Source organism: Ahaetulla prasina, chromosome 11, assembly GCF_028640845.1.
Source record: "Ahaetulla prasina isolate Xishuangbanna chromosome 11, ASM2864084v1, whole genome shotgun sequence".
Lineage (NCBI taxonomy): Eukaryota > Metazoa > Chordata > Lepidosauria > Squamata > Colubridae > Ahaetulla > Ahaetulla prasina.
The window spans coordinates 22,513,250-22,538,151 of NC_080549.1; the positions used below are offsets into that span (position 1 = coordinate 22,513,250).

Consider the following 24,902-nt stretch of genomic DNA (forward strand, 5'->3'; position numbering starts at 1 on the left):
GTGCTTTTCAACTGCTGTAAATAAAGTAACCTCCAAAGCTCCTGGGTTTGATCACATTCCAAAATAAATTGATCTCCAGAATGTTTCCCTTCTTAGAAGTTAAATGCCACACAGCATCTCTTTGACCCACCTTTGTAGATATGTTAGCTAGAGTATAATTTAAATAACTATGTTAGTTTTAACAGAATAGCAGAATTGGAAAGGACCTTGGAAGTCTTTTAGTCCAACCCCTCGCACAAGCAGGTGACCCTACATTATTTGGGACAAATGGCTACCCAATCTCTTGAAAAAGAAAAAAGAGACAAAAAAGAGACTTTCAAATTTTGGGACAAGCTGCTACGATTCAAAGTATAGGACATGAGAATTTCAGGACTGTCAATCTCTGTAAAGATTCAGCCCATCCCCAAAACGTATGTACTGAAACACTGAACACACCAGGAGTTTTCTGGGTTGGCACCATTGCTGCTGAGCATTTAATTTTCCTAAGTCCTGGAAAAGACACATCTCTGAAACTGCTGAGTTCAGTAGTGGGTTTAAATTTCCGCCGCTACTGGTTCGCTCATGGGTGCGCTCACGCACGTGACACATTTGCGCATGCGCAGAGACGTCCGGGGGGTGGGCGGAGCCTCCCGCCGCTAGAGGTTCATCCGATCCAGGGCGAACAGGTAAGAATCCACCACTGGCTGAGTTGCTACTTTTGCTGATGTTGTTTTAAATAAAGCCAGTTAATGTTGCTGAGACATTGGATCTTAATTTTACAATTTCCAGGTTTGTCTTATAGCATCCAGGATGCTGAAATTATTACTAAAGGAATTATCTGTAATCCAATACCAGAAAAAGGATAAGAATTTTCAAACTCTATGGCCAATACTGAAAGAATTTGAGGTGCAGATCCATCAATTATTTCCTGTCTGGAATGCAGATGTGTGTAAAATTCAAAGAGATAACAATAGAAATAGCACTTAGACTTATATACCACTTCACAGTGCTTTACAGCCACCTTTAAGCAATTGACAGAGTGAACATCTTGCTCCCAACAATCGGGGTTTTCATTTTACCGACCTCGGAAGGATGGAAGGCTGAGTCAACCTTGAGCCAGTCAGGATCGAACTCTTGACAGTCGGCAGAATTAGCCTGCAAATACTGCATTCTAACCCCTGCATCACCTGGGCTCATGTGGTGTACTTTTAATGCATACTTGCTCAATACTACTTTGTTCGTAGAAAAATCCCTGGGACAGTTTTATAGGTGAATTGGAGAACATTACTAGTACAGGGTGAAAAGAGGGTGATCTGAACACTGGGGCATGTGTGTGTGTGTACACTATGTGTCACCACAACCTATACATAATCATAGGTGAACCATGTGTGTGCATGCATGCTTTGGATAACTGAACACAGTAAATTCTAGAGCTCAACTTTTAACTCATTATGGTAATCGTTTACATTAAGAAAACAATATGCAACTTTAATAAAGGACATACAATTGTAATCATGGAAAGTTGTATTGCTTGAAAGCGAAAAGCCCATTTATATTTGAAACAGTCCCCCTGCAAGCAGCCTCCGTTGGGTCTTGGCCTCCTTCTAAATTGCTTTGCATCTGCCAGTCCTGGACAGTGATCAATGGCCAGAAGATAAAATGTAAGACATTGGGAAGCAGAGTCGCTAACCAAGTTGAAGGTGAAAGAGATGTTGTTTCGAGGAGACCAACATTGAATTAATAAAAATGTACCGATCCAAAAGTGATGGCAGGAATAACCAGAACTACCCAGAGGATATCCTGAAGCCTGTTTGAGGGAATAAGTATTCTGTAGATTCTGACATTTTTCAAAGACCTGGACCTTTTAAATGAAAGGTTTGGCATTGGTAAGTCTAAGAAAGCAAATTAAAGAAAAAACTGGTGTTCTGTGGCTATCAAATAAGCTAAAAGAACCTGGGGCCTACATTTGTCAGGGACAACCTGGGAAAGAGGAGGTGTCCCTAACTATGAAGAGTCTGTGATAGCAAACAGTTTCCAGGATGCTGATGCTCTATGGCCAAGTGACTGAACAACTCTACCTATAGGCGTGTGGTGACCTGCTCCTCCTGCCCATCATTCCATTGGTTCCTTAACATGTCACAAGCATCTCCCCATGAGTCAAAAACATCCTCTGAGGAGTCTATGAGTTTGGAATTTGAGGAACAAATGCTGGAAGCACAGTGAAGGGAGCTGGCACAAACCACAGGGCATTGGCTCTGTCCCGTATGCCTGATATTTGAACTGTAGCCCACCTCATTGAGGTTAATTTCACTTTTGGAGCAGTTATCTCGCTCTTTTGTCATCTGAGAATATTTAATGTCTTGCCACATGTAATGGGGCTGGATAACCCCATCTGAAATGGTATACATGGGCTCTTGGTTGGGTTCTGCAAGATGTCCGTTCATCTTGGAAAAGAGGAGACCCAGTCTCTTGAAGGACTCCTTTTTGGAGCTGGAGAGCCTTTGGACTCTGTTGCCATTCCGAACGAAAGAGCGCTTGCTGATCCCGTTGCTTTTTGGTTTTTCATTCCCTGTCTCAATGCCAGACATAGTCTTAATCAGAGCTGACACATTGAAGTCTTTCTTTTTGTTGGCCACCCCAAAGGAGACACCCTTGGCCTTGGAGGTTTCTCCCATGCATTCCTCAGAAACGTCTTCTTTTTGGGAGACCTCCGTGCTACTGGTGGAGTAACTTCTTCTTTGAGGCTTCCGGTTACCCAGCAGGTCAAGGACTTCATAGCGGAAACTGGAAATGTCTTGTTTTAACTCCTAAGGGGAGAGAAGTGACAAGAGATGATAGACACTTTAATGCACACTGGCTGCATGGCTTTGAACACTTTCCTCGGGAGATGACTAATGCATTACAAGAATTGCAAATCTTTCATTATTTAGCATGGTGGGATAATTCTATTGAACAAAGCTCAGTGAAATGGTACCTTTCAGCAAGAACTTGACACTAAAATGTGGTGACTAGGGAACAGAAAGTGCCTTAAGCTTTCCCTCTCCTACAAACAAGGCACATAATAGTAACTAAATGTTTGCTCAGAAATAGAAAATAAATATTCCAAAGTTTTCATCCATTCTCATTTCATTGCCTCTCCATTTAGAAAAGCAAAATGGGAATGGGATCGTGTTGCACCAATTTTGATAAATAATATTTAATAGAAAAAGTGAGATGCTCCTTGGAGATAAAATAGGTTCACCCAACCCAGTCAAAATCATGTCCATTATAATTTAGCATAATGTATGAAGCCAGCTAAAGGTGATTTATTTAGCAAAAATATAGTTAAACAATTCATGGCTTAGCATAATATATTAACTACTTCAATATAATTGATAAACCATGACTTAGCTCAGTTCAATTACAGTTATCAATAAGCATGGTTGAACCATGGCATGTGAACCTTATTATAGTCCATTCTCCCCCCCCTCCTTCCCTCCCTCCCTCCAGTTCTCTCTCTCTCCCTTCATCTCTCTCTCTCTCTCCCACCCTCCATCTTTCTCTCTATTTCTTTCATACCATCACTCCATTGAGATATTACCTTAAAGTTTTCTTCAGTTAAGCCTTCATTGGTTTTTGAATTCCTTATCATGGCAGCAACATATCTCTTCACCAGATTCCTGATCACTTCCTGAAATGAGAAGCACCAGAAAGTTAACCTTCTTCCCAGTCTCCACGATATTCAGTAAGAGCAAGAATCACACTCCACCCATGGACATTTCCTTCCCCTTTGAAATTATTTTGAAATCAAATTCTGTTTTGATTTTAAATGATGAAGATGGAAGTATTTACCAATGAAATAATAAAGATACAAAGAGAATAGCACAACAGTGCTATTGAGAATAGCAAAACCTACAATATATAGGCCGTTGATTATTCTATTAACTCGAGTTATTATCAATATATTAATTGAAAAGTCATTCAGGAGCAAAGAGTTAATTATATCTACAGAATTAATAGAATGGCTGTTAATTAAAAACCCTGACTGATTTGTAAGCTTGCTAAAAATACCCTGGATGCAATGGGGAAAATTAATTCCATAAGCAGAAAACAATTCTGACGTTAGAATGAATTAAGTAATTAGTTAATTAGGCATAAATAAAATTATCCCAGTTGTATATAAAATGCATCCCTTCCTTGAAACAGGTTTACTTTGTCAAATGACTATACAACCTGAACTAAATTATGTAATTTAACCGATAATATTATTTACAGTGTACTGAAACCAGGGGGTTATTAAGCAAATTAAGAACATAGCCCCCCCCACCCAAAGTTGGTTTTATGAAATCCATGGGAATGTGCGCAACAGAATGAAAACACAGAGCATAAGAATGGTATTGCATGATTAAATTCAAGAGCAGATAAAACTCTGCATTAACTGATGTGCTATGCTTACTAATTTGACAAAGACAACGTGTGGCTGTTTAGATGTTTATGGATTCTAGTGGGAAGTCCCTCACAACCTGAGATAATGGAGGTCATTGGTGGAAACCTGCATGGCTCTTAACCATGAAATACTGTTTAAAATGCCACTGAGCCTTCACATCTTGTGACAGTAAAAAAGGGGTAAAGTTTTCTCTGTGTTAGTCATGTCTGGCTTTAGGGCACAGTGCTCATCTCTGTTTCTTGGCCAAGGGAGCCAGCATTATCCGAAGATGCTTCCATGGTCATGTGGCCAACATGACTATAAGCTGAAGCACACATTACACTATTACCTTCCCACCGAAGTGATACCTATTTATTTACTCACATTTGCATGCTTTCAAATTATTAGGTGGGCAGGAGTTGGGGCAAGGAATGGGAGCTCACTCCATTCTGTGGAGCTTGGGTTTGAACCCAGGCTGTTGGCTCTCCAGCTGACAAGGTCAGCATCTTTAACCACTGAGCTCTCGCACCTCCTTATGATAGTACATTTCATATATTAATCACAGCATGAAATTGTTCTTTCTGTTTTGAGACAAATGGCCTGTTTAAGATCTTGTCTTCAACATTGTGGAGCTGGGACCTATGGTTTAAATTGCAGACACCTCAAAATATTTTGAAGAACAAAATAAACCTTGGAAGATTTCACATTTCCATCTCAAAACTCAGATACCTAAAAGTGTGGTGAGAAACAGAGAGAGAAAGAAAGAGATGATAGAGATGACAGAGAGCTAGTGAGAAAGAAAGAGAAAGAGATGAGAGAGAAATGAGAGAAAAAGAGAGAGGAGATGACAGAGAGAGAGGGAGAAAGAGATGTGTGTGAGAGAGATACCTGTTTAAAAGAAAATAGAAAAATGGCTCTTTGAGTGTTTAAGGTTGCAGACCCCTGAGTTAGGCAAACACCATGGTCATTAAGTGAACCTTGTGGTCATTAAGTGAACCTTGTGGTTGTTAAAGAAGTCCATTTTCCCCAATGGGCATTTTTAAATGGAAACCAGAAGGAATTGTTGGAAACTGGCAAAAAATGTAGAAAACTTCAGTCACATGACTGTGTGGGATGTTGTAACTGGTCATAAATGTGTGTGTGTGTGTGTGTGTGTGTGTGTGTATGGCTGTCAAAACTCCAAAAACAGGTCAAGTACCTCTGGGGAGGTCAGTCATAAACTTGAACACTTGCTAAAACAACTGGCCATTAAGCAAGGACCACTTGTATTTGGTTTGCTCGTAGGGGGAACTAGGATCATGACCACCTAGCCACGCCACTCAGTCACATGACCACCATGCCATACCCACCCAGTCACATGACCACCAAGCCACGCCCACAAAATAAGCCACGCCCACAAAAGCAGTAGTAAAAAAAATTGAATACCAACACTGGCCCAAAGCAAATAATCAAAGCTCACTGCAATGTTTATTAAAAAACACATGCTGGTGGGTCTCCCTCCCTCCAAAGAATTTTTAAAATTATTTTTATTCAGAATGTTAAAATACAAATTTTCAAAAAGGGAGGAAGAAAAATAAAGACAAAGACAAAGCAAAGCTGGACAAGACCAAGAAAAAAAGAAATGTGCATGAAAAGAAAAAACAAAAACATAAATTGTCCCCCCTAGCTGAATACTAATAAATATATTTTAAAAATAATAATTCCCATCCCTCCCTGACAAAACAGGCACATGTTTTATAAAGTTCTACAACACTTTACCCAACCCATTTGAACTGACATTCTATCTATCTATCCATCCATCTATTTAAACATAGTTAACAGGTAAAACCAACAGCAGAGTTAAACTTCAAAGAAACTTCTGTTAATAGTCTATAATTGTATTTCACTTACATAAGTGACTTATGACTTCTACTCTATCATAAGCACCACAATCATTATCTCTGGTCTGTGCAGGATCAAATATCATCAACTGTTTTTTAATAATAAGGCTTTTTCATAAAATAATGTGAGATTTCCCCCAACAATTGGATCTCATTCCCCAAAATCATAAGCCTCTGTTGTGGGTATCTCCACGATGTTTGTTGTTCAAAAAAACCTCCTACAGGTTTTTATAGATGGCACTTAGATCCTAAGAAATTATCGTGTATGTACCCAGATATGCAAGCAAAATGTTGGAGATGCAATTGTGATGATGCTACATATTTTCATATTTGGTGGACTTGTAAGGATATAAAGGCCTTTTGGATAAAAATTTGGTGGATTTTACAAAATGTTTTGAAAAAGAAGATAAAGTTCCTGCCGCAATTTTTTTTGTTGGGAATTATTACGGACTGTACAGTAATTGAGACTAAATTGATTTTAAATCTAATAACAGCAGCAAGATTACTAATAGGACAATACTGGAAGAAAAAAGAAGTACCTACAATAGAAGAATGGATATTGAAAGTTGCCAATTTGGCTGAGATGGCGAAGATATCAGCCTTTTTGAAAGACAATACGCAAGAAAGATACTTAAAGGAATGGAAAAAATGGATTGACTATATTCAACGTAGATATCAGACTAAGAGTTATCAGATTGTTTTTGAATGATTATGATGTATTATTTTTGTTTGTTTTTGGGGGAAGTTAGGAATTGATGATTGTAGAGGTATAAGTAAGTTGGGACGAAAAATTTTTTAGCATATGTTTGTTTTATTTTTAACTATACCTTGTGCTCGTTCCGGGAAGTTGGGGGGAGGGGAGGGGAGTTGTGAAGGGAGGGGGGAGGGGAGGTGGGGGGAAAGGGGGGGAAAATTTCTGTAAAACTTTTTGAATAAAAAAAACAAAAACCTCCTACAGGTTGAAACCTATTGCCGCCAATGAATATTCACACGCGCGCGCACACACACACACACACACACACACACACACGGCTGCCCTTTTGTTTATACATCTCTGAAAGGCAGGAGAGACTAACGCATAAGCAACAGACAAGAGGATACATATTCATTGGTAAAGGATCTCAAGTTACTACAGGTAAGAGACGTCAAGTTACTTCCTGCACCTGTTTTTGTTAAGAAATTAAAAATTGGAGGAATAAAGCAATAAAATAGAAAGGAAAACTTTTCTCATAAATCAAGAGGACGGGACAGTTTGGGAATGCTTGGATGAAAAGCAAAACATCTTCAAAGAAAAACCAGAAAGTCCAGTTGCCTCTTAAAAAAGCACCTTTGGGACAACCATGATCTGGATGATTGAGAATCTCCATAGACAACCAGGAAAACTTTTCCCATTGCAAATTTATGGGATTGTTCCAATATGATAACAAACTCTGCCCATATATCTCTATCAATTGATTTACTTGATTCCACTCATCTAAGAACTGATTTTCTGCACAATAGATAAACATTCCATTTAATTATCGGAATTAAAATCCAGCATAATGAAGCATGCTAAACTGCAGAGACCTATGTATGTTACAGATCCCTTTTGAATCTGGTTCACTAATTAACATCTTAGGGCTTCTAGATGAACTGTCAAAATCCAGATGCCCACTAGAAGGCAAAAAAAATGCAGAGAAACACATTTGTCCAGTATAATTTTTAAAAATATTAATCTTTGTTTGTCTGCAACTTTCCACAACATACATTCAAAGAAAAAAATCCTTTTTTTTCTTCCTCTTTTCTCAGATTTTTATTTAGGGAAAGAGATTGAAATGTTAGGGGAATAAAATTCTTGATTTTGCTTCTAGGAAAATTAATGTTTCATTCATCTTTCTCTCTCTGTCTATTCCTCGCCATTTGGACTGGCAAAATCTGTTTGCAACCTGCATAACCGCTGAAGACCACTATAGAGTCTTCCTACTTGAAATCAATAGAGTCATTAAACTATATGTACCACAAATGACTACCATGATCAGGAAAAACAAACTACCCATATCAATAAAAAAGCTTCAATCAAAAAAAAATCCCTCTGGAAAAGAAACAAAAAAGGCTATGTTGCAAATTTCAAAAACCGCTACAGAAATATATGCAACCAAATAAAAACTGAATACAAATTACCACACCAAGCAAGAAGAGAACCTTCTGCGCACAAATTCCAATCGTGCCTTTTATAATTTTGTTAACAATAAACTTAAAGACTCAAGATCCATCCTACCACTAAAAGATTCTAACAACAAAGAATACAATGACGAAACAGTTAAAGCAAACCTCTTCAATATTTTGTTTGGCTCAGTTTTTGTTAACTCCGATAACACATATCCGACATTCCACAAACGTACCAGCAATGATTATGATGACTTAACTCATATAGATTTCACAGAAGATAATGTTGGAAAAGCTCTTCATAACTTAAAACCATCGCTATCTATTGGACCCGATGGACTATGTGCATACTTCTTAAAAAAACTTTCCATTAATATAGCAGAACCCCTAAGCATTATCTTTGATAAAGCTTTCACTACCAGTTCCCTTCCCAAACACAGTCATCCCTATCTTCAAAAAAGGAGACCCCAGCTTAGTCGAAAATTACAGACCGATCTCTCTTTGCTGCGTCACCTGCAAAGTCATGGAATCAATCATCAACCAATCCATTACCTCACACTTAGAAACTAACAACCTACTCTCCAATAAACAATTTGGTTTCAGAAAAAAATTATCATGTAACTTACAACTTCTCCACTGTAAAAACATATGGACTACAAATTTTGATCAAGGCAAATCAATAGATGCAATCTACATAGACTTCTGCAAAGGTTTTGACTCAGTAGTACACGATAAACTTCTCCTAAAACTAATATCCTATGGCATCTCAGGACCCCTTCACAAATGGATATCTGCTTTTCTGTCTAACAGACAACAAGTGGTCAAAATTGGCAATGCTTTATCAAATCCTGTTCCTGTCAAGAGTGGCGTTCCTCAAGGCAGCGTCCTTGGACCAACACTCTTTATACTATACATTAATGATCTTTGTGACCATATCTCAAGTAATTGTGTTCTCTTTGCTGACGATGTCAAACTATTTAACACCACAGACAATGCATCTATCATCCAAAAAGACCTTGATCATCTAACTGCTTGGTCTAAAAATTGGCAGCTCCAAATTTCATCCAGCAAATGCTCAGTCTTACATATAGGAAAAAAGAACCCAAACACTAAGTACATACTAGATGGACATTACCTTACTGACGACCCCCATCCTGTTAAAGACCTTGGAGTTTTCATGTCAAATGATCTAAGTGCCAAAGCCCACTGCAACTACATAGCAAAAAAAGCTCTAAGAGTTGTAAACCTAATCTTGCGTAGCTTCTTTTCCAAAAACACCACACTACTAACCAGAGCATATAAAACATTTGCTAGACCAATTCTAGAATACAGCTCACCTGTTTGGAACCCTCACCACATCTCTGACATCAATACAATTGAACGTGTCCAGAAATATTTTACAAGAAGAGTTCTCCATTCCTCTGAAAACAATAAAATACCTTATCCCACCAGACTTGAAATCCTAGGCTTAGAAAGCTTGGAACTCCATCGCCTTCGACAAGACCTAAGTTTAACTCACAGAATCATCTATTGTAATGTCCTTCCTGTTAAAGACTACTTCAGCTTTAATTGCAATAATACTAGAGCAACTAATAGATTTAAACTTAATGTCAACTGCTTTAATCTAGATTGCAGAAAATATGACTTCTGTAACAGAATCATCAGTGCTTAGAATACTTTACCTGACTCTGTGGTCTCTTCTCATAATCCTAAAAGCTTTAACCAAAAACTGTGACAAAATAAATAAATAAATAAATAAAATTTGCTATTTGGCAAATCACCAATTCTTCTTCTTTTGCTGTTTGATCAATGAACCTTTGAAATGGTATCAAACAATACAAGAAGAGACCACGCAAGATAATTTATCCTTCTACTTGGTCTCGCTGTAAAAATCCCCCACCTGTTGAAGCACCTCATATTTTGCCTTGCAGTTTTGATGGCACTAAGACGTGGAACTGTTGGCACAGTAAGTTCTCTGATTTTGGCCAATTTCTCAAGTGAAAGTTAAACAAATTGGGAACAGCAATCATGAGTTGCATGAAAATACAGAAGGAATTGCTCAGGTTGTCTGATTTTTTTTAGTCTCGAACTAAATAGATTCTCCTTTGGAAAAAGCACTTGTAAGGAGAGGAGAAGGCATAGCTGTAGGGGTAAGTGCATAATCAATTTAGAGTCATTGCATTCCCATAAACTGCTCAAATCTAACCCATCTTGAATTTGAATTCTGTTGACCCTTCTCTAGAACCAATTTAGTGTTGAACTTTAGTTGACTAGAGTCTTATGTGTAGGCATTTCTGTTTTCTATTCTGCAACTGAATGGATGGTCCAGATTCTTTATGCCTGATAGTATGACACAATCTGACTTGGAATGCCATTTCTGTAAACCAGTATTTCAACCACATGGGAAACACTAGCTGTCTCTTAAGAATCCTGTTTCACACCAACCCAACCAGTTATGTACAAATTATGCCCAGTAATTTTTGATTAAATTTAAAAAAAAAACTAATAGCATAAATCTTTTTGAGCACTAAAACAGTGGGTGAAATCTTTTTTCTCTGCCAAACAAATGAGGGATATGATGCTTTTTATGACGTGCTGAGATATTAGCCACTATCAAATCAGAGAACCAAGACAAAAATCAAACTACTTTCTGAATAGCTCCCATTGTCCTTTTTAAAAAATGAAGTTCTGACGTCATCCTAATGGTTTTAATTTAAAAAAAATATTTGATTGCAGGAGATTAAGGGTCAATTGTTATCGTTGAATAAAACCAGTGTGCCTATTTAGAATTCTTTATTCCTTTTGCAGGACCATGCTACATGCTAAATTGTCAAAACCAGTTCAAAGTTGTTGTGTCTTGTCCGCTCTCACCGCAGCCGGGGTCTGCTTATCTGCTCCCGAACATGGAGGAATGTATGCCTCCCGGCCCCAGTTCTGGCTCCATGCCCAGACAAGCTGCAGAGGAGGGGGCACCTCCCGGTCCCAGCCCTGGCTCCACGCCCAAGCAGGCTGCAGAGGAGGGAGCATCCCCCGGCCCCAGCCCTGGCTCCATGCCCAGGCAAACGGAGCAGCTAGACCCCTCCCCCTCCTCCACAGCATGTGAGCCTGAGGAAAGTTTACTTCCAACAACAGCTGATTGGAGTGACCCTCGCATCAGAAGACTGGATAGGCGGAGGTAACAGAAGGAAGGGAGGGGCAGGCCTTAATGAGTGCTGAGTCATGGAGCCACACCCCATGGCCTATATAAAGGATCTGCTTTCTGGCAGTCTCTGAGTCAGGCAAAGTCGAACTTATCTTGCTGAAGTCACTTTCTGGTCTCCTGCCTGCTCTGAGGACTTTGCTAGGACTTTGGGCAGAGCTGCAGAGGCAAGCCTGATTCGGATTTCCCTGACCCGGCCGTCAGCGGAGGAGTGGGACACGACAAAAGTACAATACGGAATCAGGGGCATCTGCAGGGTAGACCCACATAAAATGGACCTGGGGATCTGACATATGGTTGCAGATGCTATCTTAACCCTCTTGTAGACATCACTATGTGTTATGGAGACAAGTAGGAGTATGGTGGCTTGAATGGTTGGAACACTAGGGAGGAGGTTAGCAAGCCCAGGTTCAAGACCTGAGCTGCTGTGGGGCAGGGTTGAGCTCCAGTTCCTGCTGGTGACATCAAAGGAGGCCCCAACCGGGTATCTCCAGGGCAATGGTGGTGTCACCGGATAATTCTTTCAAACCAGAAATGCCTTGATGCTTCTGACATGAGTGCAATGGAATCAAGTCATTCAGAAGTAGTACTTTTAAATGAAATAAGCGAGCTGGAATTAGGATTACACATCAATTTCACCAAAAAGGAAGATTATAAATATAGCATAAAAATACTTAATAAATCTTTTTTCAAGTTGAGTCCATAGCATAGCCTTCTTCAACCCAGTGCCTTCAATGTGAAGGACTACAACTTCCATCGCCCCCAAAAGCCAGTGGTAGTGATGGGGATTGTAATTTCACTTTATCAGGGACATTAAGTTAGAGAAGATGCCGTAGAAGAACTAAGGATATTTGACAAAGCAGTTTAAAGAATGGAATCGTTTACCTGGTAATGTTGATTCTGAATCAAATTATCCGCATGACGCTCCTGAAATGAAAAATCGAATTTATGTATAGATGAAACACACAACCATAAGAATTTCAGTTCTCTTCTATAAGGTTGCTTATGAATAATAATAATATTCATCATCATCATCATCATCATAATTTGAACTGATGTCTTAGAACAGATCATCTTGTGGACATAAACTACTCATGAACACATGTGCATTCTCTCTCTCTCTCTCTCTCTCTCTCTCTCTCTCTCTCTCTCTCTCTCTCTCTCTCTCTCTCTCCCTCCCTCCCTCCCTCCCTCCCTCCCACCCTCCCACCCTCTCTCTATATATATCCTTCTTTCAAAGTCACCAAATGCATCTTATGATGGTGAATTCCATAGGCTACATCTATGGTTCTCAATCTTTTCTTCACCACAGACCCCATTTAAATACAATTTGTGGCCATGGATCATGGCCACGGACCCCCAAGACTTAATCCAAGATTTAAATCATAACATTTTTTTCTTCATGGACCCCTGTGAAGACATGGTGGCCCCTCAGGGGTTTGTGGATCACAGTCTGTGAACCACTGGGCTACATAATCTGTGCATTACTAGCATTATTAGCAAAGATAAATAAGATTTATATTGATGTTTTGAACTAATATATTTCCCTCCATCCTGGTCCAATAAATTTATAACCATGGACTCATCATAATCCTGGGATTCTTTGTTGGGAATGGGTGTTCCTTTTCCATAACTATTTTGGCTACCAATTTCCACGTCTGCTCCCCACTTTAAGCCTTCATGCTATACTTCAGCACGGTATCTGTTTTGATTTCAATCAACATTTGTTCTAATGAGATTTATTTCTGAATCACTTTAACTTGCAATTCTCCTCTTGGCTAAAATCTTTCCTCTAGTTTAGTTCAGGTGGACATATAATTTTCAATAGAGAGGAGGGCTTTTGTACAAGTGAAAAGAAGAAGACAATAAAAAGTGAAACCTTTCCTATTTGGGTACCCAAGTCTTTAGAGAACCAGTGCTATCTCTTTTTGGACATGAATACCATTCTGAAATCTGCTGGGTTAAGCTTTGTTTTCAGGCTGAGATAACAATTTGTTAAATATTTCTTGCTGAAATTTTTGAGCTGACCAGCCCACATTGAATGCCTTTCTTCTCTTTCTTCTCTTTCCTCATTTCCCTTAATGGTCAGTTGGCCAGATTCTTGTAGAAGCTTGCAATAAATCTTTATACTTGTTTGAACTGCCTGAATCTCCTGATTTCCCAGGCATTTGACAGGAATCCAACTAAGATGGCAGACTAGAGATTCGCCCTGCCTGCCAGAATCAGGAAAGGAAGGGCTAAGCTATGAACCTTCCCTTAATTAATGAAAGTGTTCCACTGTTCCTCACCGTGAAAGTCTTCAGGTTCTCATGCTTATGTTCATTCTCTGGATCCCCCGGTGGGCAAAGTTGTTTGTGTACCCATTTGCAAAGGTACCAGCATGACTTGGGACTAGGGATAATATTAAAAGGAGGTGGTAGTGTGCCTCCTTCATCAAAGTAACTCATCCACAGCTTTGTGCGTGCAAACTTCCATTCTATGTCTGCATGGTCCTGGACAGGAAGAGACAAGAAAAAGAAGAACAAGAGAGAAGTCATTTTTGGCTACCACAATTTGCCATGAAGAACATCTGTATCCTAAAAACAATTTTAGATCATAGAGGCCATATTAAGGGGAAAGAAGCAATAGTAATAATGCTTAGACTTATATAGAGGTAGTCCACAAATTACTACCATAATTGAGTCCGAAATTTATGTTGCTAAGTGACCCATTTTTTAAAGTGAATCTTGCCCCATTTTACAACTTTTCTTGCCACATTTGTTAAGTGAATCACTGCAGTTGTTAAATTAGTAACATGGTTGTTAAGTGAATTTGGTTTCCCCATTGACTTTGCTTGTCAGAAGGTCACATGATCCTGGGATATTGCAACCATAATAAATATGAGCCAGTTGCCAAGCATCTGAATTTTGATCATGTGTCCATGGAGATGCTACAATGGTCATAAGTGTGAAAAATGGTCATAAGTCAGTTTTTCAGTGCCATTGTAACTTTGAACTGTCACTAAGTGAAATGTACTGCTTCACAGTGCTTTACAGTCCTCTCTAAGTGGTTTTGTCAGGTCCCATAGATCCCTATCAGGATGCTGCCATTCTGGTGGGGAAGGGGCCTGGAGGCATTCCTCAGTTTATAACCTTCTTCCTGGTGCCTGTCCATCCTGTGCTTTGATTTACCTTCCTGTAAAGGGGGGAGGGCCATCTGTTTTGTCTTGGCTCCGGAGCCTCCAGAAAGTGATGTCTGTTTCTTGCCTCTGCAAAGGCCGGGTCAGAACAGAGGGGAATAAAATCCATTTTCAGGTCTGGACTGGCCATAAAAATCTGGAGATCCTTAAAACCCTTCAGAAACTATCCCCAAAGCAAGTATGCTAGGCCCAGTATTTCAAGCACTTTCACTTCACTTTCAAATACCTTCCTGGAGGGAAGAACTTCCTTGCCAATGCCCTGTCCAAAATGCCCCAATACATAGCACTAAGTCAGAAGTAGTCAAACCCTTGCTCCCAGCTTCCCAACTAGCTGCTAAAGTAATGACTTTAGGAAAACTGGACCTGCCAACTGACAATGCTACCACACAAGCATTCGAACAGGCACTCCTCACCGATGACTGGTTCCAGGCGCATGTGGACACTTGCTTGCTAAAAGACGGTCTGGCTCAGCTAGCCAGAGATTCAACCTCATGAAATCCTGCCATGATTCAAAGCTAGCAGAACACTTTTGATTTGTAAAAACACTGCACTTGATAAAAAAAGTAATTCTGGTGGCCTTCTCTAAAGAAAGACATTGAGAGCTACATGGCCAGTTTCCCTGTGTGTGCATCTGCAAAGAGAAGGCAGGGGAAAACTCCAGGGCTGTTGCAAACAGTAACCAAACCTTCAGCACCACGGAGAGAGATCTTTATGGATTTCATAGTAGAATTTCCAGACAGCGCAGGGAATACTGTCATTTGGGTAGTAACAGACTTGTTTCCCAAACAGGTCTACTTCATACTCTGCCAAAAAATCCCCATTGACAAAACTATGGCCAAAATGTTCCTACTTCACATCTGTCGATTGCATGGAGCCCTGCAGAGGATTATATCAGACTGGAGGGTCCAATTCACTTGAAAATTCTGGAGAGCTTTCCTAAGCCTCCTGGGTATTGATCAAGGTCTGAGTTCTAGTCATCATCTTCAGACAAATGGGGGGACAGAACAGTGGTGAAATGTAAAATTTGTTACTATTGGTTCTGTGGGCAGGGCTTGGGGTGGTAGTAATGTGACTGGGTGGGCGTGGCCAACTTTTTTTTTTTTTTACTTTTAAAGCATCTTTTTCTACAACCTTTTCGGCCAAAAAGGTTGTAGAAAAAATGCTTTTAAAAGGCTCTGGCAATCCCAGATGAGCCACGCAATCATCAGAGGTTTTTTTTTTACTTTTAAAACCATTTTTTTGGCCAAAGAAAAAATGCTTTTAAAAGTAAAAAAAACCCTCTGATGATCACACGGCTCAGCTGGGCATGGGGTGGGGGGCAGGGATTTTTGCTACCGGTTCTCCAAACCACCCACCGCCATCGCTACCGAATTGAGTGATCCAGTCTGAACTGGGAGCATTTCACCTCTGGGACAGAACGAATGAACGGGGTTCTAGAGCAGCATCAACTATCAACAGGACTGACTGGACTGACCTCTTGCCATTCACAGACACTGCGATTCACCCCTTTTAGAGTTGCCACTGACCAGGAATTCAACCCCATGCCAGAACTACCAGTAGAAGAACCCACCATACCCTCTCATAAAGAGTGGATACATCAACTGCAAAATGTTGGTAGTAAGGAAAACATTCAGTGATGCTAGAATCATGTTCAAAGCACAGGCTGATAAGAAATGACCTTACCCTAAACCGTTTAAGATAGGGGACAGAGTATACCTAACCACTAAATTTCTACAATCCTTGTAACCCCCTAAGAAATTAGGACCAAAATACGCATGACCTTTCCACATCACCTGGATTATAAATCTTGTGACAGTTGGACTACTACAACCAAAAATCCTCAAAGAAGTGCACCCTGTATTTCATTGTAGTTTCAGGCCACCTGAGAAAGCACCATCTCCTCCTTTTATGGTCGAGGGAGAACAACACTTTGAGATCAAGGAAATCCTTTTTTTAAATAAAGTTTTTTATTTTATAGACAAACATACATTTAAATCATCAACAATTCCTTCTGTGTGACATCTCAGTGTTTTCTTCCTGCCTCCATTATTTTGCTGTTTCTTTTTTCTTCACTTCAATTTGAATTATTACCATTTTTCCACAAATACTTTATTATCATTTTCTTACATAATTATCCATTACTTATCTGAACCTCTCTTCTAACCAATAGTAAAATTTATCCCATATCTTAAACTATTCTGAATCCTCTCTTTCTGTAATCATCAAAGTTAATCTATTCATTTCTGCACAATCTAAAATTTTTCTAATGATTTCTCCTTCCAGAGGTATTTTCTCTGCTTTCCAGTTTTGTGCAAAAGCTATTCTTGCTGCTGTAATTACATGTATAATCAGATAAATATTATCTTTACTATTTTCTCTGATAGGATCCCCAATAAAAACAACAACTGGTTTTAAATCAATATGTTGTTGGGTTATTTCTTCTAACCAACCCTTTATTTTCTCTCAATAGTTTTTGGCTTCTGGACATGTCCACCATATATGATAGTAAAATCCTGGTAACTGATGACATATTATTTGCTAATAACTCTTGTTCATTTAGTTTTATTTCATGTTTTTTTAGTTCCATTCTTTTCTTAACTCTGTCATTATGACTATCTTCTTGGAATTTTTTCTCTAGTTTTTTGTATTCTTCTTCCAATTCTGTCTGTTTCTGTCTTTTTCTTTTGTTTTTCTGTGCGATATAAGTTATTGCCAGTCCCCTAATATATGCCTTCATTGTGGCATATATTAGGGCCGTGGTGGCTCAGGCTGTAAGATAGCCTGTTATTAAAACACAGCAGCCTGCAATTACTGCAGGCTCGAATCCCACCAGGCCCAAGGTTGACTCAGCCTTCCATCCTTTATAAGGTAGGTAAAATGAGGACCCAGATTGTTGGTGGGGCAATAAGTTGACTTTGTAAAATATACAAATAGAATGAGACTATTGCCTTACACACTGTAAGCTGCCCTGAGTCTTCGGAGAAGGGCGGGATATAAATGTAAATTAAAAAAAAAATTGTGTCCCATACATTTTGAAGCGATGTGTCCTCTTTTTTGTTTATTTCAAATAAAGACTTTAATTCTTTTTCCATATATTGTTGCAAATCATTTTCTTTTAATATTAATGTATTCAACATCCATCTTCTTCTTTTCTTCTGTTCTTTCCATGTTATCATCATTGGGTTATGGTCTGCCCATATATTTGAATCAATATTCACTTCTTGTATATTCTCTATCAAGTCTGCCGACATCCATATCATATCTATTCTCGACCACGATAAGTGTCTATTTCAGGGGCAGTCAACCTTTTTATATCTACTGCCCACTTTTGTATCTCTGTTACTAGTAAAATTTTCTAATCGCCCACCGGTTCCACAGTAATGGTGATTTATAAAGTGTATCATCGTCTGCACATGCCTCTCACGCATCGTGGATTGGGTTTGGGGGGGGGGGGGTGCCAGCCACCAGCTCTGTTTGTCTGTTACAGCTGGGTGGTGTGGGGGGAGCTGCGCAAGCTATTCTGGGACGAGGCTCTTTTGCGGTCGCACTATAGCGCCATTTAGTTTCACTTATGTAACATGAACTAAAGTTATGCGTGGGCAATACAAACAGTATATTTTCAGAAATTTAAATTGTCATGGGGAATTTTATGAAAACCTAATGAAAATGTTTTTAAATAATGCTATGAAAATTTTTTAAAAAGTCAATTAAATTTTTTTAAAAAGGAAAGTGCTTCAGTATCGGACAAAACCCCTACTACCCACCATGAAAGCTGGAACACCCACTAGTGGGCAGTAGGGAGATCTACCATTTTGTGACTTTTAAAACTGAAATGGCTACTAAACCACCTAAGACTGCTGGCAGAAAGGGATCTGAAGTAGCTTTGGAAGATATGCTTAAAGAGCAAGGGAAAATGTTTGGTTTAAGAAGTTGATGGAAAATAATGAAAAGATAAGAGAAGAAATGAAAGAGAATAATAAGGAACAACCACAAGAACAAAGAGTGACGAGGGGAGCCCTTAAGCATAAAGAAAAGGAGCAACAAATTCAAAGCAAAGGTCAGGATCCTGTTACAGAAGCGGTGGGAGGAGCAAGGCCGAAGATACGGGAGGAGGATCTTCAGCTGATTGCTCAAAAGCTTCAGGAGGCCAGTAATGGCAAATAAAATTCTGACCTGGAATGTCAATGGTTTGAATTCAGCTCAGAAAAGAAGAAAAATATTTCATTATTTGAAACAATTTAAAAATGATGTGATTTGTTTACAAGAGACACATTAAACTATCAGATCAAAAATACTTAATAAATTCAAAATTAGGTAAACATTTTGCTGCTTCAGCTTTGGATAAGAAAAATGGCATAGTGGTATATTTAAGAAAGGATATATCAGCTAAGTTAATAGAGGCAGATATTCATGGAAGATATATTGCTATTGAACTTACATTAGAAACAAAAAAGATTCTTCTGCTGGGTATATATGCACCTAATCATCAACAAGAAAAAGACTACAGAATGTTGTATGACAAGTTGATTCTATGGGATTATAGATCGTATATTATATTAGGAAATTGGAATGGAGTAATTGATACACGAAAGGACAAGAGAATTTCTTCTAAAAAGATACCTGCACTTGCAAAGCTCCCTAAATCCTTTTTTGAGATGATAGAAGATTTTGAGTTGAGAGATGTGAATAAAACAAAAGTGATAATAAAAAATATGACCAGACAACAGAAAGAAAAATTAGAGGAAATAACAGGATTTGAAATTGTAAAAAAGGTTAAATATTTAGGGGTTTATATTACATCATCAAATGTGAAATTGTACAAGAATAATTATGAGGTCTTATGGCAAAAAGTTCAGAAGGACTTGATGGTTTGGAAAAAAATGCAATTATCGCTGCTGGGGAGAATAGCTGCTATCAAAATGAATGTTTTACCTAGATTTTATTCCTCTTTCAGATGATACCAATAATTAAGAAAGATAAAAATTTGGAGGAATGGCAGACTGGAATTAATAAATTTATATGGGAAGATAAAAAAGCGAGGGTTAAAATAAAAATAATTCAAGATTCCCGGGAAAGGGGAGGTTTAAAAATGCCCAATTTTAAATTATACTATGAAGCAGCTGCTCTCTCTGTAATAAGTGATTGGTTTAATTTAACGGAGGAAAGAATCCTGAATATAGAAGGTTATGACTTGCTATATGGATGGCATGCATATTTAATTTATGACAAAAAAGTGGATAAGGCTTTTAAAAATCATGTGTTAAGAACTGCTCTTTTGCGTGTTTGGAAAAAATACTCTTATAAACTAAATTATAAGGTTCCTATGTGGGTGAGTCCCAGTCATACAATAGAGAATATAAATATAGAACAGAATCAGGAAATCATTACATATAAAGATCTTTTGTATACTGAAAGAGGTAATTTGCAATTAAAATCTCTGCACGTATTAAAAGAAGAAGGGAAAAATTATACTTGGTTTCAATATGGGCAACTACGTGCTAGATGGAAGGAAGATCAGAAAATTGGTATAGTGCAGAATGAGGAAAATTTGGTAAAGCAAATTAGAAATCAGTCTCAGGAGCATATAAAGAGATTGTATAATGTGTTACTTGAAATAGATTCTGAAAGGGATTTGGTAAAGGACTGTATGATAAAGTGGGCACAAAATTTTCAGGAGCCAATATTATTGGAAACTTGGGAAAAAACTTGGGTTAGAAATGTTAAATTTACGCAGGCACAGAATTTAAGGGAAAATTTTTATAAAATGTTTTATAGATGGCATTTAGATCCTAAGAAATTATCGTGTATATATCCAGATATGCAAGCAAAATGTTGGAGATGTAATTGTGATTACATATCTGTGCTACATATTTTCATATTTGGTGGACTTGCAAGAATATTAAGGCTTTTTGGATAAGAATTTGGTGGATTTTACAAAATGTTTTGAAAAAGAAAATAAAGTTCCTGCCGCAATTTTTTTTACTGGGAATTATCACAGACTGCACAGTAATTGAGACTAAATTGATTTTAAATTTAATAACAGCGGCAAGATTACTGATAGGACAGTATTGGAAGAAAAAAGAATTACCTACAATAGAAGAATGGATATTGAAAGTTGCCAATTTGGCTGAGATGGCAAAAATCTCAGCCTTTTTGAAAGACAATATGCAAGAAAGATACTTAAATGAATGGAAAAAATGGATTGACTATATTCAAAACAGATATCAGATGAAGAGATATCAGACTGCCTTTGAATGATTAGGATGTATTACTTCTGATTGCATTCGGGGAGGTTAGGATTTGATGAGAAATGCAGGAGTATAACTGAGTTAGGAGGGAAAATTTTTTAGCATATGTTTGTTTTATTTTTAACTATACCTTGTGTTTGTTCCGGGAAGTCGGGGGCGGGGACGGGGTTTTTGAAGGAGGGGAGGGGAAAGGGGTTAGGGAAAGGGAAAGCTTTTTTTTTGTAAAAACTTTTTCAATAAAAAAAAAAGACTCTACCTTCTCCATCTTCAAAGAGAAATTTTGGTTCTAATTTTTCCTTAATGTACATGGCTATTCCTCTTTTGCTTTGATGTATTAATGATGTGAATAAAGTTCCTAATTTTGAATGTACTAATAATTTTTCATGTTGATTTCTAATAAGAACCTCTTGCAAACACGTAATATCCATCTTCAAGGAGTTTAATTTGTTTAAAGTTCTATTCCTTTTTATCACCGCATTTAATCCATTTACATTTATCGATATTGCTTTTATTTCTTCTTCCATGTTTTACTTATTAGTAGTTTGTAATTTCATCGCCCTGCTTTCTCTTTGTTCCATTGGTTCCTTAGCCAGCGCTCCCTCTCTCAGTACCCTTTCTTCCTGTTCTTTTATTTTCTCTTCTTTCTCTTTCTCTTTCTCATTCTCTTTCTCTTTCTCTTTCTCTTTTTGTTGTATGTATCCTGTCACTCCCAGGTCCTCTTCCACTGCTCCAATAAGTTGATCATAGAAGGATCTTGCTTTGTCAAAGGTGTTTAATCTAAACCTTTGTTTTTGCCAAGTCACCAAAACTCCTTCTGGGATTAACCATTTGAAATTCACTCCTTTAGATATTAGAAGTCTTGTTAAAAATTGGTATTCTCTCCTTATATCTCTAACTCTTTTGGGTATTTGCCTCAATACCACAATTTCTTTATCTTTGTGTTTTAGTGCTGCATTTCTTGCTATTTGCAATATCTCCATTTTCAATGCTTTCTTTGTGAATTTTACAAGTACTTCTCCTGATAGTTTATTTCTTATCACATATCTTGTATGTACTCTAAAAGCTTCATCAATTTCATTTAAAATCTTCTCTTTGGGTTGATCCAGAGCTTCTATCAAGATCTCAGCTATCACCTCAGGCAGATTTTCTTCTTTCTCCTCCTCAATATTTTGAAATCTTAAATAAAAGTCAGTCTTGTCCATTTCGAGAAGCACTATTATTTTTTTCTTGTGAGTTTTGAATTTTATCAATTAGCAAAAATTTTCCTCCCAGTTCCTCAACTTCTTTTCCTGTCTCTTCTGTATTTTCTTCTACATTTTGAATTCTCCCTTCAAGTTTCTCCATCATTGTCAGCCTCTGCTTTAATTAAGTGCATTTCTCCTACTAGATTGTTTTACTGTTTATTATTTTGTTAAAAGTTTGCTCTTACATGATTAATAGAGGAGGAGGGAGGTTTTTACAGTTCCCAGTGTTTGGCTGACATTGCATGTGTGGGAGATGGAGATAGCCTTTTTAAATAGACGTTTGAACTGTTTTGGCGCGTGAATGTAACGGCAGCTGCTTGCCCCACATTCCATCCAGATGATTGACAGAGGGAGAATATTGGAAGTGAAACTACACGTGACCAAGGTGGAAGACGACATTGGATTATTACTGTATGACCTCTGGGAGGGGGAGGGATCAGGAGACAATATGACTCTGTGGTTTTGATTTACTTCCAGTTCTGGCTTTGCCTGTCCTGCATTTCAGACTTGCTTAGTAAAAATTACCAATTTCTTCAAATTGATGGAGTTGGGTCTTTATTTTCTTAAGTACTGATCTGAGGCTAGTTGACATCATGTCTTTCATTTCTTTTATATCTTGTTTCAAATCATCGTGAACTGTTTGCATAAAATGTTTTAGCTCCATCTCCAAGGTCTTTTCTGTTGAAACAGGACTGCCTGTTGGATGCAGCAATGTTGTAAGCTTTTTTTTTTTGCACTCATTCTTGTAAATTTATATTCCAAATATAATAGTTTGTAATCCAAGTATCTAATCCACCCTAATGGTTGGATTAGTTACAAGGCAAAAATGCAGAAAAACCAAATCAACCACCACTCTCACAAATAAAAAATGATCCAGATTAAAAATATAGTGTTGGAAAGAAAAGCCAAAAAAAGGGGAAAAAAGGAAATATCAAAAAGGGAGATATACGTTGTCCCAGTAAATCTTCAGGCTCTTCTGGTCTTAATCCACTGTCTTTTTAGTTTAATTCTAGCATTAAACTATAATCAAAACAAAAAGAAATAAAAAGGAAAACAAAGAAGTCTTCCAGAATAATAAAAAAAGAAAAAAGAAGGGAATAAACAGCTCTTAAGAAAAAGAAGAATGTAAGAATACCACATGTGAGCTCAACTATTTTGCTTGTCTTCCATTTATCTTCTAACAAAAAAAAAAAAATCAAAGCCAGATTCTTCAAAGTGCTCACGAACGAGTAAATAAAAGGACCAGTTTCAAAAAACAAAACAGTAGAAAATTATAAACCAAAACCAAAATTCAGCTTCCTGTCTTCTCTTGCACATCTGTTATAAATGTCAAGGTCTCGTATATAAGGTTTTTTCTAGTCTTAAAAGTACTTTTTCCTTCACCACTAGATGGCACTGTTGACTCACTTTTTCAGCAGTAGACCATACTTTCAAAAGAAATCTGCCATATTAACTTCTTAATTTCTTAACTTTGGGTTACAAAATATCCTTTATCAATTACCACTATTCCCATCTAAAATAGGGCTCAACTTCCCCAGTTACTATTAATAAATCCAAATTACTTTTATTTTATGAGGGAATCTTCCAGCTTTCTCTCTGGTTTCCGAATAAGGATTAACTCTTCCCCCACCCCACCCCAGGCTTTCTTCACAGCTAAATTGGCGGGTGTGAGAACGAATACACACCCGCTCTCACCCCTTCCTTTTAACCTTCTTTTCCACCCTCTTTAGTTTACAGGTGAGCTTGTAGCAGAAAATCTCTTCTTTTCTTTCCCAGAATATCAAAGTCTCTCACCTCAATGTTACACGCTGTCTTTCTTCCTCCTCCTTCCGTTGCAGCCACCCCAGCTTTTTAGCAACTTCTATGGTTGCTTTCTCCGATGCCCAGTTTGAGGGGCTTCTCCTGTTCTGACTTGGGGTTTGCGCTTCCCCTATGCCAGCCAGTTCATGCCCCTCTTGTTTGTTGTTCCTTCAGAATGACTTTGATCACTTCAGACCCTCGGGTAATGGAGAAATCGATGGGTCTTTGGGAGCTCCCAAATAACACGTCTTGTCACTGAAACTTTGGCTATGCCTTCCCCTGAGATCAAGGAAATCCTTGACTCACGCACACACCATGGTGCCACACAATACTTAGTATTCTGGAAGCACTTGCCTCCATCTCAAAACAAATGGGTAGCTAAGAAACATACCAGAGCCTCCAAGTTACTAATATGGTTTCATGCCCAATATTCTGATAAACCTAGTTAAACAATTGCTCTGTATCTCTCCTTGTGTTTCCTTTCCAGGTAGACTTCTCCTTCTCAGGGAGGCAGCATGTCAGGTCCCATACATCCCTATTGGGAGGCTGCTATTCTTGTGGGAAGGGGCCTGGAGGCATTCCTCAGTTTATAACCTTTTTCCTGATGCCTGTCTATCCTGTGGTTTGATTTACCTTCCTGGGAATGTAATGGGGGAGGGACATCTGTTTTGTCTCAGCTCTGTAGCCTCCAGAAAGTGATGCCTGAAAACAATTTCTTATCACCTTCTCAACCTGCAATTCTCAAAACATCTTCGCACCTGCAGATTGGCTTATTCAACACCAGACTGAGGGGAGGGGTATCTAACTGTTTAATATAATAGAAT

At 38.3% G+C, this 24,902-nt stretch overlaps 1 protein-coding gene across 1 annotated transcript in view; it reads right to left on the reverse strand.

Moving 5' to 3' along the window:
• Positions 1–2,057: 2,057 nt before the first annotated feature.
• TRPC5 (transient receptor potential cation channel subfamily C member 5) overlaps positions 2,058–24,902 on the reverse strand; it is a 364,061-nt gene continuing 341,216 nt past the window's right edge. Inside the window, exons 8-11 of the mRNA XM_058154565.1 lie at positions 13,897–14,100; positions 12,494–12,535; positions 3,560–3,649; positions 2,058–2,786 (exon numbers count right to left, since the gene is read on the reverse strand). Of these exons, the coding sequence (XP_058010548.1) occupies positions 2,058–2,786; positions 3,560–3,649; positions 12,494–12,535; positions 13,897–14,100 (1,065 nt within the window). The remainder of the gene's footprint in view (positions 2,787–3,559; positions 3,650–12,493; positions 12,536–13,896; positions 14,101–24,902) is intronic.